Source organism: Nannobrachium achirus (assembly GCF_963921795.1).
Source record: "Nannobrachium achirus genome assembly, chromosome: 14".
NCBI lineage: Eukaryota > Metazoa > Chordata > Actinopteri > Myctophiformes > Myctophidae > Nannobrachium > Nannobrachium achirus.
In genome coordinates this window covers 61,837,975-61,853,666 of record NC_137821.1, presented here as the reverse complement: position 1 = coordinate 61,853,666, position 15,692 = coordinate 61,837,975, and the positions used below count along the sequence as shown (strand labels likewise).

Sequence of the window (15,692 nt, the reverse complement as noted above, 5' to 3'; positions counted from 1 at the left end):
GCTCATAGACCCATACAGTGTAGACACACCACAGTACAGACTCATAGACCCATACAGTGAAGACACACCACAGTACAGACTCATAGACCCATACAGTGAAGACACACCACAGCACAGACTCATAGACCCATACAGTGAAGACACACCATAGTACAGACTCATAGACCCATACAGTGAAGACACACCACAGTACAGACTCATAGACCCATACAGTGAAGACACACCACAGTACAGACTCATAGACCCATACAGTGAAGACACACCACAGTACAGACTCATAGACCCATACAGTGTAGACACACCACAGTACAGACTCATAGACCCATACAGTGAAGACACACCACAGTACAGACTCATAGACCCATACAGTGTAGACACACCACAGTACAGACTCATAGACCCATACAGTGAAGACACACCACAGTACAGACTCATAGACCCATACAGTGAAGACACACCACAGTACAGACTCATAGACCCATACAGTGTAGACACACCACAGTACAGACTCATAGACCCATACAGTGAAGACACACCACAGTACAGACTCATAGACCCATACAGTGAAGACACACCACAGTACAGACTCATAGACCCATACAGTGAAGACACACCACAGTACAGACTCATAGACCCATACAGTGAAGACACACCACAGTACAGACTCATAGACCCATACAGTGAAGACACACCACCGTACAGACTCATAGACCCATACAGTGTAGACACACCACAGTACAGACTCATAGACCCATACAGTGAAGACACACCACAGTACAGACTCATAGACCCATACAGTGAAGACACACCACAGTACAGACTCATAGACCCATACAGTGAAGACACACCACAGTACAGACTCATAGACCCATACAGTGAAGACACACCACAGTACAGACTCATAGACCCATACAGTGTAGACACACCACAGTACAGACTCATAGACCCATACAGTGAAGAGACACCACAGTGCAGACTCATAGACCCATACAGTGAAGAGACACCACAGTACAGACTCATAGACCCATACAGTGAAGACACACCACAGTACAGACTCATAGACCCATACATTCTGGGGGTTTGGCCCCACTACTCCTGTGAGCGGATAGGCGGAGAGCAGCGTGACGTCATTTGTGGTCTCGAAATAGAGACCACTTTCCCCCAGAATGCACCTGGATTAGCTACATGCTAGCACGTAGCCGTTGCTTCAAAACGCCACTGAGCACTTGCATTGAAATGATAGTGGGGGCGGGGCTCATCCGCTCTCTATTTTATATATACTCTATGGAAGGGACTGTGAAAGAGCTGACAGATTGATTATGATCACGTGACCACAGAGTTGAAACTATGTGCATGAGCCCCGCCCCCACACAGAGGAACACGGATCTGCGTCAGACCCCAGACCTGCACGAACATCATAACTTTATGTGATGGTGTATGTTTAAAAAGAACAGATCTACAAGCTAACATCATGTACCATTTCACAGTGTTTATAGCTTGTAAATCTGCTGGACACGGACACACCACAGTGCAGACTCATAGACCCATACAGTGAAGACACACCACAGTACAGACTCATAGACCCATACAGTGAAGACACACCACAGTGCAGACTCATAGACCCATACAGTGAAGACACACCACAGTACAGACTCATAGACCCATACAGTGAAGACACACCACAGTACAGACTCATAGACCCATACAGTGAAGACACACCACAGTACAGACTCATAGACCCATACAGTGAAGACACACCACAGTACAGACTCATAGACCCATACAGTGAAGAGAACACTTTTATTTTGGTCAGAAACCAAAGCAAATCACGCTCATTGTAATGAGTAAAGCAGTGTTATCTGGATAAGTAATATGTAATAATATTAGTATGTTTTGGCATAGTAATAAGTTACACTACTCGTTACTGGGTAAAGTAATAATATTACAGTAATATATTATTAAGTAACTCGTTACTGCCCAACACTGCACATACATCATATAAGTGTATGATATTCTAACCCAACACTGCACATACATCATATAAGTGTATGATATTCTAACCCAACACTGCACATATTATAAGTGTATGATATTCTAACCCAACACTGCACATACATCATATAAGTATGATGAAGTATGATCATAAAGTCATATCTCCTTCTCGTCCACAGAGAGAGGACTTGTGTTCTGATCCCACCTGGACTGAAGACGTCCCGTCAAACCACAAGTGGACAAAGTAAGACTGGACACAGTTTGTAATAATAATTATTTTTGTAGTATGTTATACGAAAACGTTATAGGTCAAAAAAATTACCGACAGTACAAAGGCAGGGCCTTAAAGGTGATACACCATGACATTTCACTTTTCCTATTTTAAAACCTTTTTTTGGGGTCCCACTAGCACCTTCTATCCTCACAAAGTCCCATTTCAGGTGTGTCTTTCTCTGGTTTTGGGAAGGTGGAGGTTAAAAGCATCCCACGGGTTCTCAAAACAGGCTGTCCAGATTTGCTGCCGTTTGTGACGTCATAAACGGCAGTTTTTGGCGCAGTTCAGGCCAAAGGTGGTACTGCAGCTGAAAGTGCTCTGAGAGCCATTCAAAAATGAGGGGCTCTCTATTCAGGAGTGGTTATTTAGCCTCAAACCTTTTGAAAAACGTTTTTGGGACATAAACAATATGACATAAATACTTTTTAAATGCATGGTGTATCACCTTTAAGCCAATGAAGGAGTAGCGTTCTTGATGACATCACCACCAACAAGTGCGACCTGATATGAATAACAACACCCACATGAAATCTTATAGTATGTTCTCCTAAATCTTTATATAGTAAAGATTTGTGGGTTTGCTGAAAGTGTATGTTCTCACAGGCCAGTATGTTCACCCAAATCTTTACTAAGGTTATTCTCCTCAAAAAAACTTCTGAAAGTACAAAGGCAGGACCTTTAGCCAATGAGGGATCAGCGAGCCCACACTGTTTCGTAGGAACAGTATTTGTAGTTTTTGCTGCCATGCATAAAGTACAGAAGTCATAGTCTGGAAGGCATTTCATTATTAATGTTCATACACAGCTGTAAGAATGTAAAGTTATGAATGAAGCTGAATGTTTAAAATGTCTTCATTGTCTTCTCATAGCAGGTGTCAGTCCACAGGAGGATTTAAAGGTTTATAAGGTCGGTTTGAACCGTCTTGATCGTGTGACATACGTCACTGAAGTGCCCTCCCTCAGCAGCATCTTCACAGAGCTCCACATCTCAGTGGGAGAGAGTGAAGGGGTTAATACCCAACATGAGGTCTGGCAGCTTGAGAGAGCTTCCAAGAAGAAGACCCTCTTTGACCAACCAATCAAATGCTCTGACATCTTTAAGCCCCTCCTCCTTGGCAGAGACAAACCCATCAGAAGAGTTCTGACCAAGGGCATCGCTGGCATTGGAAAAACATTCTCTGTGCGTAAGTTGACTTTGGACTGGGCAAGGGGTTTGGAAAACCAAGATGTCATTCTCCTGGTTCCTTTCTCATTCCGGGAGCTGAACCTGGTCAGAGATGAGCAGCACAGTCTTCTCTCACTGATCCATCGTTTCCACCCAGAATTAAAGAACATCACAGCTGAGCAGCTTGCTGTCTGGAAGGTTGGCCTCATCTTTGATGGTCTGGATGAAAGCAGGTTTTCGCTGAAATTCGAGAACATTCGCTTTGGTTCTCATGTCTTCCAAGAGAATGACATTGTTTCTGATGTCACAGTGACATCATCAGTAGATTTGCTGTTGACAAACCTCATCGAGGGGAATCTGCTCCCTAACGCCCTCCTCTGGATAACCACCAGACCTGCAGCAGCCAATCAGATCCCTGCTGATCGTATTGACCTGGTGACAGAAGTACGAGGCTTCACGGACCCCCAGAAGGAGGAGTTCTTCAGGAAGAAGTTCAGTGATGAGAAGCTGGCCAGCAAAATCATCTCACACATGAAGACATCAAGGAGCCTCCACATCATGTGTCACATCCCAGTCTTCTGTTCAATCACCGCTACCGTTCTGGAGGACATGTTGAAGACAGACGAGAAAAAACAGCTGCCCAAGACCCAGACTGCGATGTACAGCCACTTCCTGTCGGTCCAGACAAAGAGGAAGTGGAAGAAGTATGATGACAGACATGATGTGAATCAACAGCAGCTCATGGAGAAGGACAGGGAGGTTCTTCTGAAGCTGGGCAGGCTGGCGTTTGAACATCTGGAGAAAGGCAGTGTCATGTTCTACCAAGAAGACCTGGAAGAGTGTGGCCTCGATGCGAAAGACGCCTCGCTGTACTCAGGACTGTGCACAGAGATCTTCAAGAGAGAGTGTGTGAGCTTCCAGAGAACAGTCTACAGCTTTGTTCATCTGAGCATCCAGGAGTTTCTGGCTGCAGTCTACCTGTTGCACTGTTTCACACAGAAGAACACGAAGGTACTGAGGGCATTCGGGGTATTCTGGTACCGTGGCTTGGAAGACTTCCTGTACAGAGTCATGGGAATATCCCAGGAGAGTGAAAATGGCCACCTGGACCTCTTTGTCCGCTTCCTTCATGGCCTCTTACTGGAGTCCAACCAGAGTCTGTTAGGCGGCCTGCTGGGTCAGACAGAGAACAGTCCAGAGACCATCCAGAGAGTCATCGACAATCTGAAGAAGATGACCACTAAAAATCACTCTCCTGAGAGAATGATCAACATCTTCCACTGTTTGATGGAGATGAACGACCACTCAGTACTTCAGGAGATCCAACAGTACCTGAAGTCAGGGGACAGATCAAAGACCACACTGTCTCCATCCCAGTGTTCAGCTCTGGCCTTCATGCTGCAGATGTCAGAGGAGGTTCAGGATGAGTTCAACCTGGACACATACAACACATCAGAGGAGGGGCGACGGAGACTCATCCCAGCTGTGAGGAACTGCAGAAAGGCTCGGTTAGTATTCATGTGAATATAAACTAGACCAGGTCAACCTGGTTGTGCCAGACCCTGTCTGTCATCATCATTTATGACATCATGCCTTTTGTAGGCATGTCATCATCATGTCATCATCATATATACCCTTTATATAGAAAAGGGACAGACCGACATTTGCTTATGTAGGCCTACCCATTTCATGGGTCTGGCAAACATACTAGAATAGAGTCAATCTACCTTCACACCAGTACATTATAACTAGAAATGATGGTTAACATAAAACATTAGTTTTCAAAGTGTGTCTGGGGTCCAGTTCTAGGGGGTCCCCAGCTAAATAAGGAATGGTTGAACACTTTCATTAGTGTGGTTTCCAACACTTTATTTATTCTAGATAAACTTTATTCTAGACAAACTATTTGAACAGGTTTCTACCTTGAATCAAATGAAATTGGAAATTGGTTGAAATACATCTGGATTTGGGAGTGGTGTTAGCTGGAGTATTGGTTGAGCTTCACATGACAGTTAGCTTGCTGTAGAATATATCTGTCACGTCAGCAACCACACTTGCAATTTCCAATTGCATCTTTCTAGTTTAATTTTATACTGTAGGTATTTGGAAATAGTCGATCTACAAGCTCATACCGTGTCGCGGCACGTTGTGAGCTTTCCGATCGGCTATTTAAAATGTTCAATTTATATATTACTTTAAATCCTGTATGGGTCTTTTGATTGATTGACTATTTTATTAGACAAAATTGTAGTGCAGCACAAGTACAGTCAAAACACATAGGGCTCTATTTTGATTGTCTTAAGTAACAGTTCTTATGCCTTAAAGGAGTCATCCAGACCAAAACACATATAGGGTTAAATCTGTATTTTATCATACCCCTTTATACCTGCTTTATTCCATTTTTTTCATAGCTGCCCCTGTTGCTAGATTTCGGCTGCCCCTGTTGCTAGATTTCGCGGGCCCTCTCATAACTAACAGAGTAGATAGACTTTATACTAGTGCGGTTATTTCTTCAGCTTCAAAGTTATAATTTTTTTTATTGGATTGTGTTTACACAACGTCCTGAGACCAACCAAACCGCTGTTTTGACCTCTCAGGCACCCTTACTTGTCAAACCGACCCCTCCCTCTCCTCCCTTTCTAGCCTCTCCTCTCCCTGCTCTGGTGCAGAGCAGAAGCCGTTTGATTTTTTATTTCTTGGACCATATGGCTTGATGTATGGCCTCTTTTTACAGATGCCATCTCCCCACCATTTTGCCACTGCTTCCTGGCTTTTATAATCTGCAGGAGCACAACCCTGTGATTTGATAAGGAGGAGGTCTTCAATTGTGGATGTGTGCAGACTTAGGCGCCAGTCTCCCTGCATTCTCTTCATAATTGAGAACTGTCGCTCTACCTGAGAGGTGGAAACAGGGAACACTAAGACAATTCTAATAAGGTGTAGCAGGTTGGGATATGTGTTTCCCTTCTCATTGAGAAACTTTGACCATAACTGGAGGAAAGTCTGGTTCTTGTGGTGGCGTACTATGTTAACTTTAGCTCTATACCACTCTCTGTGAATCTCTGCCACATTACAACCATTTTTTGTGAGAAGAGGCTCAAAGTGCTTGCATAAGTGATGCACTTCTTCCTCACCAAACTCCTCCAAGAGCCCTTCTTCTGTTGGGAAATTCACAGGATCAAACACCTCTGCTGCAAACAGCACAGGATCAGTGGAGAAAGTGGAAAATATCTTGCCAATGCAGGCAATGATTTTGTCCACAGTCTCTTTCCTACAGCGACAGAAGGCCTCTGCTGTTACATTGGAGTTTTTGATTGTGACACCATTGTATTTAAAATCCTCCGTGGCACTGGTGAAGAATTCAAGGACTGGGCGGAGATAGGGTCCTGGCTTCTTAGTTTGCTTTAATACTAACCAGTAAGACTCCCTAATCGGGAGATAAGCGACCGTCAGGTGACATGTATACACAAAGAGGGCTGTAAGTGGCATTGGTTCCTGAGTGTAGGGGGACGTGTAGACATAGTGTGTACCGATTTGTGTGATTTTAGGGCAAAATCTGTAGGAGCATTGTCCAAAAATGTGTTTTGCAAGAATCGGCCTCATGGTGGCGCTAGAAGAGGGCCATGTGAGAAATGAGGGGTGGGGTCTCCGCGTTGCCTTGGCGGACGAATAGGTACCGGCCCCGGCTCTCCCGGACGCTCCTAGCCCGAGTTACGGCATTTTATGTGAGCTGCAGTGGAGGGGGTCCTCCACTGGGGGCGCCACCACTTTTGAATCCGTTCTGGAGCACCAGGAGTCGGTGGTCCCCGGGAATTCCCCGTGAGCAGCCCCGTTGGGGTGGTCATTTGGTCATTTTTGCACATTTGGTCATTTTTTACATCTGGGGTCCCCCAGGGACCTGGGGGTCCCTGGAGCTCCGGGGGTTGTAGTTGTAGTTTGGCAGGCAAGGAGCGTGTGTGCAAAATTTGGCATGGATCGGGGCAACGGTTGCGGAGATATGAGCAGGGCAATAGTGTGACATGTGAGGTGTGACAGACAGACTGACGGAGGGACTGACTGACTGACTGACTGACTGACTGACTGACTGACTTACAGTTTGTGGAGGTTTTGATAGTAAGTGCGACCTGACGGTCGCAATTATTCACCTTGTTCCCTGGGAGCGAGCTGGTTTCACAACATGCTCCTTAAGTTCCTTTCCGATGGCCTTCAACTCCCTCCATTTTTTGGGGGGAACGACGGTAGAGAGAGTACAGTCTTGCCAAGAGGTCATCAATCTTAGTAAAAGACAAACAGAAATAAAGGCATTTATTACACTGCATTACACATGTACATTTTGATTATATATTTTCCAGATATAGTAGGTAAAAAAGAATACATTACCTGTTCAAAGTATGTGCCCTTGAAGGCTTCCTTCAGGCACAGCTCCAGTCTGTGGGCAACACAATGCACTTTCAGCATCCATGGCACAGATTCCTGGAGTTTGGTAAGGACACCATTTGTCTTTCCAAAGTTGACGACTGCTCCATCAGCTGCTGTTGCAGTCAAGCAGCCACTTAGATCCAGGTGGTTCTCTCCACACTTCTGCATTATGGCCCCAAAGATCCCATCAGTGTCACAGGTCGTTGGCTCTGCAATACTTAAAAAACAGCAAATGGAGCACAAAGATAGACAATGAAAATGTGTTTTTAATACATCCATGCCTTTTATACTGTCACTAACCAAATAAAGCAAAAACTAAAAACATAAGCTTGCATGTGGAGAAAAGAACATTCAGCAAAGACTACAATCCCCATTTACACTGGCAGCCAAATCCAGCCTGAATCAGATCTGTGTCACATCCAGATTGGAATCTGATTTGTTTCATGTGACCATTTAAAGTTTCTAATCTGGATGTGGCACAGATCTGATTCAGGCTGGATTTGGCTGCCACTGTAAATGGGGCCCCAAGTCTACATTCTTCTTACCAAAGTAGGCTGATTTTTGGGGATCCATTTTCAATAAGCTTTATGCTTATAACTTCTTTGTCTGAAGCTCCTTTGTCTGTGCTTCCATCGAAAAGCAAAGAGCAGTAGAAAGGCTCACATTTTCTTATGACTTGAAGCTCATCTCTTATGCTTTCAGCAATATAGTGGATGAACACACGGCAGGATTTAGAATTATGGTAGGTGAGCCCCAGCTCCACCCCATGTTTTCGCTCCACTGACACATGAGTCTTGTACATATTAAACGGTTGCTCAGAGTACGCAACCATGTAAGCTATGTCAAATAATTTGCACATCTTCGTCTCTGTCCTCTCGTAAAGCTTCTGGAGCTGTGAAACTGTATTACTTGGAGTTGTGTTTGCTTGGTTGCATGCTGTCATGTGAGCTTTTGAATCATTATGTGTTTTAGCTGTGTCTTTTTTAATGTTTGTCGTTCCAGTTAAGTATGAATCCGAGCAAATTTGAAGATGTGGCTTTTTTTTGGTTTTCTCTTTATAGTATTTTCTACACATGGAACACCACAGCTTAGTAACCCTTCATTGTCCTTATCAAAGAGCAGCCAATCATATCCCCACGACACAGTTGTGGCAGTTGTCTTTCTTGGCTGTCTTACATTGTCTGCTCCAGCATGTTTGCCTCCATTCTTAGCTCTGTGTCTTTGTCTTACATTACCTCCTCTGGCATGTTCTCCTTCACTCTCTGTGTCTCTCATTGTCTTCATGTTCTCCTTCACTCTCATCTCTGTGTCTCTCATTGTCTTCATGTTCTCCTTCACTCTCATCTCTATGTCTCTCATCGTCTTCATTTTCTCCTCTCTCATCTCTGTCGCCTTGACTTACATTGCCTGTTCTGTCATGTTCTTCAGTCTCATCTCTGTCCCTTTGTCTTACTTTGTCTCCTCCTTCATATGGTTCTGGTTCATTTTCTCTTCTGGCTTGTTCTCTCTCATCTCTGCCTCTTAGGCTTACATGTTCTCCTGCTGCCTGGTCTCCTCTTTCATATCTGTGGCTTTCTTCATTTTCACCTCCATCCTCTCCATGTAGAAATAATACTTCTTGTTCACCTGTGTCTGTTCTTTGGTTCTTCTGTGTCTTTCTGGTCTGCCTTACTCTGGCTGGAAAATATTGACACAATACATACAAAACAACTGGGTAAAGAGAGCTAATAGCAAATCAGTGGTGGAAAAAGTATTCACATGTTTTACTTAAGTGAAAATATCAATACTGCCATATAGAAATACTCTGTTAGTAAAAGTCTGGAATTCAAAGTGTACTTGATTAACCCTTAAGTTCTGTTCAGATTCACTACACCTTCGTTCTGTTCGGGTCATTTTGACCCGGTGGATATTTGGTGTAAAAAAAACAACACTAATATAAATTTTAACTTAACAAATCATCATGATACATTGACTTTGACTCAATACCAAACAATTCATATGATATATTTGGTAAATGTTTGCATTTCTGCTTTGCTCTATCACATTAAACACTGAAAGAGCTAGGCGTTTTTACTGATTTAGCTGAAATCCATGTAAAAAAAACTACTTCATTTAATACTGGGCAATATTGCTCATGCTTATAGGAAGGGGGGGAGGGTTCGGAATGGGGCTTCGGAAGGGGGATGTTAGAAGTGGGGGTGACTGTGTGTCTGTGCTTTGGCATAATACTGTGTATTTCTGTGCTTCCGGGTCAAAATGACCCGAACAGCACTTAAGGTTCAAAAAATATGAGGGGGGTGTAGCATGGGTGTAGTGCAAAAATATTTTTTTTACATGTTCATCTCAGAAGAATCTTTAAGGCCAGTGAGTTTCAAGTGGAAACATTTTTAACTTCTACCTTTTTTTTTCAAATGAAAATGTAAAACGGGTCAAAATGACCCGAACAGCACTTAAGGGTTAAAGGTACGAAAGTATTGGGATCAAAATATACGTTAAGTACAAAATGTTTGAAAATAGCAGATATACAAGCTCACAATGCGTCGCAAAGCAACACGTTGTGAGCTTGTAGATCGGCTATTTTCAAATAGCCGATCTAAAGTGGCTAAAGTGGATTCATGTATGTTTTATAATATAATCATTTATATCTGCAAAATCTAGTAACTATAGTGGAGTAAAAGTACAATATTTGGATCCCAGATGTAGTGGAGTAGAAGTAAAAGTACTGAAAACTGGAACTAATCAAGTAAAGTATACATCAAAACTGTACTTAACTACACCACTAGTTACTTTACACCACTAGCAAATACATTAAATGTTTCACTGCACAACAACTAGATTACATGCATTTTTGTGCATTCTTAGTTGCTAACCTTTTGCATCATAATTTCCTCACCTGAAAAAAAAGTCCAATGTTTTGCAGTTTTTGGCTGCATTCTGAAATGTCTTCTGCAAAGCTTGATCCCTCCGCTTCTTGCACGGCATGTCTGTAGCTGAGAGTAAAATGAAAGTAACATTAATTGTCTAACTTCTAACAAAGCCGCTGCCTACCTAACAAAACCTGCTGTCAAACCAATTACAAAGATGTTAATTCATCACATTAATTCCTGTATAATCATATTCTTTCAGGCACATTTTAAAACAAGGATATTTACATTTCTACACCATAGGAAAAGTACAGGACAGTACAGTTCAGATACAAGGTCAAGGACCCCCAAATTGACATGCATTCTGCAGACCCACCCATCTGAAAATATTTGCCAGGGAAGATTGTTCTAGATTTATCAAAATATTTCGAAGATAGCCGATCTACAAGCTCAAAATGGGCAGTAATGGAACGCATTGTGAGCTTGTAGATCATCTATTTTCAAAGTAAAAAATATGGTTTAAGTGGTAAAACTGTTTCTCGTTTTGTTGTGGACCCCCTGGAGCTTTCACAAGGACCCCTGGAGGTCCCCAGACCACACTTTGAGAACCACTGCTCTAAATAAATGCTAAAATATTATTTTAATTTAAATCCTATATTATACAACTGTATAAACATGTCACACTCAAACACTACCCTTAGAGTGCTCTCCTCCAGTGTGCTGGGTCTACTAATATGCTTCCTCCAGTCTTCCAGAACTTACAAACAGGTGTTTAATTCTAAACACTTGTGATTTAAGCCCAAGCATTCATGAATGTATGTGAAAATCACAAAGGAGACTGTTTCAAAATTTTTCTGAATCATTTTGTCACAAGTCTGTAAAGACATCGACCAAAAAAGCAGTCAAATAAGTAAAAAAAAAAAACGAACACGGTCTCAAACTGAAACAACAGAGAATGTAGCGTGTGCTTCAGCCTTCATCAAGTGGTCTTTGTCTAGTTACCGTATGCGTCGTCGGCAGCAGGTCAGCGTCGCTAAACGCTAACAGTTGCATAATGTAATTTATATTAAATGTTGAGTTTTTTGTCTTGTGCTTTCACAAATGTATCAAACTTTCTTACCTCTGTGCTCAGCAGAGCTCAATCATCGTCTTCTTCAGAGCACACAGTCCGTTTACGTTCGCAGCACATCCGGGTTCTTCGTTTGATCCACACACAGGCTGGCAGGCTGCGTTAGATTTTTCTCCTGTTTGTCCCGGCGATGCTTTTGTGTGTGGTAAAACACTGTGTTGTTGCACCTTGCGGGAGCTTCGAATACTACTGGTCATGTGAGACGCTCAACTGGAGACACCGTATATGACTGAAAAATCGTGCAGCGGAAAAATGAAATGTTGTGGGCGCTGGTCGTCCGACTGGGGCACCACGGCCACTGTGGCCGCGTGGGCATGTCATTTTTCGAGGGGCACACGGCCAAAGAAGGGGGCAACGACGGCCATGGCCGTCGTGGCCGCCGTGAATTTCCTGCCCTGGATGGACTGCTTTTTTGCACGAGCTACGTGCATGCATAGTGTGTCTATTAATTCATTTGACACATGACCTTGCATGTTGATACCTCAATATCGATATATTTTCGATATATTGCCCAGCCTTAGCTTGTAGATCAGCAAGTTTTTTTGAATAACTTTGACATTTATTACAACATATTAAATATGTGGGACAATGGCAAAAAAAAACTCAGTTGGAGGTCCACAGCCAATTGTGTGGGGTCCAAAGGGTGGCGCTATATGAAAGGTTGTGGGGTCACTTCATCTGTAGAGTTAATTCTCCAAGGAGCATCAATGTGCTCCATAATTTTCATGACAATCCTCACATTAGATTTTCAAACATCATGTGTGCAAGTGGACATTTTGGCCTAAAGGTGGTGCTAGAGTAGAGGTCATGAGGTCAGTAAAAGCAGTAGGTTTAATCCGGTGGCGAGAATAAATGTCCCAGAATAGCCCAGATAGGGTCATCGGCCATATGGTGGCGCTCTACCGTACACCATTTCAAACTAAGACCTCTAAGTTAACTTCAATGACAGTGAATGTGGTCTAATCGCTTTGATTTTACATTTAATCTTTACAGACTTGTTGGCTGTGACCTCAAAGGGACAGACTGTGAAGTTTTGGCTTCAGCTCTCAGCTCTAATCCTTCACATCTAACAGAACTGGATCTCAGTGGGACCAAACTGGACCATTCATCCATGGAGCTGATCTCTGCTGGACTAAAGAGTCCACATTGTAGACTGCAGGTCTTAAGGTCAGACTAATTTACCACCATTATTTGTATTAGTTTAGTTTTACTATTTATTATGTGATTATAACATGAATACTGTGGTGAGACTTTATTTGAAGACTGTGAATAAGGTTGACATCATAGTAACCCACACTGACCAGAATAATGATAAGGTAAGATAAGATGTTAGCAGGGGCTGCAAGACAGGCTGGATTCCTCATGCACCAGTTGTTTTAAAACCCGTTTAATCCCACCGGTCACAATAGTGACCGTAATTATTTTCTTCATTTATGAGGCTATAAAATGTTATTGAATGATATATTCATGCATTTCCAGCAATTATTGAAAAGGTTAAAGGGTCCCAATCAAATATGTGCAGTGTCACATGTTAACTTTAAATTGTCACATGACCAGAGCTGTTTACTTCCTGTCTGCACCAAGAGGAGAGGATGGAAGCCCCCAAAAGAAATCAAAGCCCCAAAAGAAAATGTATCTTAACACCTTCTAAGCCTGTCCGTACTCCCTCGGACTTCCTACTTGGTCCAATCAGCCACACGTCTATTCCCGGACTTTTGATATAAATGATAATAATAAAAAAAAAAAAACATCGGCCATTCTTCTCTGTGTCATTTTGGAGCCATCTGAAACGGTTAATATCCTCTCTCAATCATTTTCTGGGACTGGGTGTGATGCTCGGAGTATCCAGCAGGCCGCGCCGTTGACTCACATTCTGGATGGATGGGTGGCTAGGAGTGGCCTCCTACTCTCCACGTTGTTGAAACTCGACAAGAAGGGCACACAACATGGCTGCTCTTTGTCTCTGTTCGTGGATCGCGGTCTCAATCATGTTCGGGCGCCGCTTCTCTATCGCTCCTTTCCCTGCTTCGCCGCACGTAAACGAATGGAATTGATCTCCCCTCCGCCTCGCCAAAGTAAGATCGCCGACCTCTGCAGGATGAATATGTACGCTGTATCGAGCACTCCATTACCGAGCACTACCTCTGTTCAGAGGGTTCTGCCGCGGCTTGCAAGGTGTTAACATAAAGATAGGACCATGATTTTTGGTAAACATCTTCTTTAAGATGTCTAGTATTGGTGTATGCCTTTGCAATTACTCAAATGTGTTCAGTGTGGTCATAAAACGAACAAACATATCAACAGCAACAATAGTGACCGGTGGGATAATACATTAGCAACTACTGTAGCTATACACATACTAATACACATAGCAAATTATTCTCTTTCTGCTGTTTTCTTTTACTTTAACTGGGGAATTCCCGGGGACCACCGACTCCTGGTGCTCCAGAATGGATGCAAAAGTGGTTGCGCCCCCTAGTGGAGGACCCCCGCCACTGCAGCGCACATAACATGCCGGCAGCGCACATAAAATGCTGTAACTCAGGCTAGGAGCGAACGGGAGAGCTGGGGCCGGTACCCACGCGTCCGCCTCGGCGGCGCGGAGACAGCCGTGCATAGAGCGCCACCTTGTGGTGGACCCCGCTACTGCAGCCCACTAAAAAGGCCGTAACTTGCCCCCCGAGCCACCTGACGGTCGCTTATCTCCCAATTATTGAGTCTTACTGGTATGTTGGATGAAAATTAGCTCCCAGACAAGGCATGCAACATTGCAGTGTCTCAAAGTGAGAAAGATGCTGTCCTCAGTGATTGTGATGTGTCAGACATGGACTACTAGGGACAAACAGGTTATTAGGGTCAAGCCAGGCTGTGCACGTGCTGAATTTATGCAAGTAGATGAGTGGAACGATGACTTACTAGTAAAACGCCTAAGGGTGACAAGCGACCTTGCCATGAAGGGTGAGGTCACGCCATGTCTTGGCCATCTGACCAGTTATGTATTAGGCCTGGGACGAAATATCGATATGGCGATATATCGCGGTATTACCTCCCGCGATAATTATCGATAAATTGCCGGCAAATATCGACTTTTCATAACACCAGGGATTTCCCATTTAACCTACTGTATGGTGCAGTACTATGGTGCATTACCGCCAGCCGCCTGCACTGTTTGTAGTGGGGGCGCTAGAGAGATAAATGAGACTAGAGTGGGAGTATTATGCACATGAGAGGAAGAGAGTGTGAAAGTTACGTTGTTGTTCAGAGTCAGACCAGAGTCCAGACGCAGACTGTCAGCTGCGCTCTCTGACCATCAGAGGGGCAGAGAGGAGGAATGGAGAGGATTATTTTCAATTTACAACAAGGTAAAGTTAATTTGAGCAACACAACTCTGTTTGTGTTTAGTCAGTGGACACACACATAGGCTACTGTACTGTACTGTACACATGCATGCAGCCACCATTACAATACACAAATGCACTATACACACCCACGTTAATATAATGAATGGAAGTGATACAGACACTCAAAACACAATGATGTTCCCCCTTTGCCTCGATCTACCTCATGTTATTTTATTTATTCATACATCCTCACCACTGATATGGATTACATTTCATTGTTTGTTATTGTATTATTATCAAAGCAATAAGAACATGAAACAAATTGGTTACTTGCACTCTCACTATTGAAAAATATTTTTTCCTCCTGTAAATGTATTTTGCACAATATAGCCTAGAGGTTATTTTAAAGGTTTCAGTCAGTGTTTTTGCTGTTAAGACAAGAGGAGGCACTTTGCATGCATGCACATTTTTTACATGTGTCAATCTTATTTTAGGCTGTGTGTTTCTTG

The 15,692-nt window shown here is 43.2% G+C and overlaps 1 protein-coding gene across 1 annotated transcript in view; it reads left to right on the top strand.

Annotated features, from left to right (window-relative positions):
• Window positions 1-1,347: 1,347 nt before the first annotated feature.
• Window positions 1,348-15,692, top strand: part of LOC308298172 (protein NLRC3-like) — a gene marked incomplete at both ends in the record, with an annotated part of 33,393 nt that continues 19,048 nt past the window's right edge. Inside the window, 2 exons of the mRNA XM_080741728.1 lie at window positions 1,348-1,427; window positions 3,229-4,938. Coding sequence (XP_080597854.1) covers window positions 1,348-1,427; window positions 3,229-4,938 — 1,790 coding nt within the window. The remainder of the gene's footprint in view (window positions 1,428-3,228; window positions 4,939-15,692) is intronic.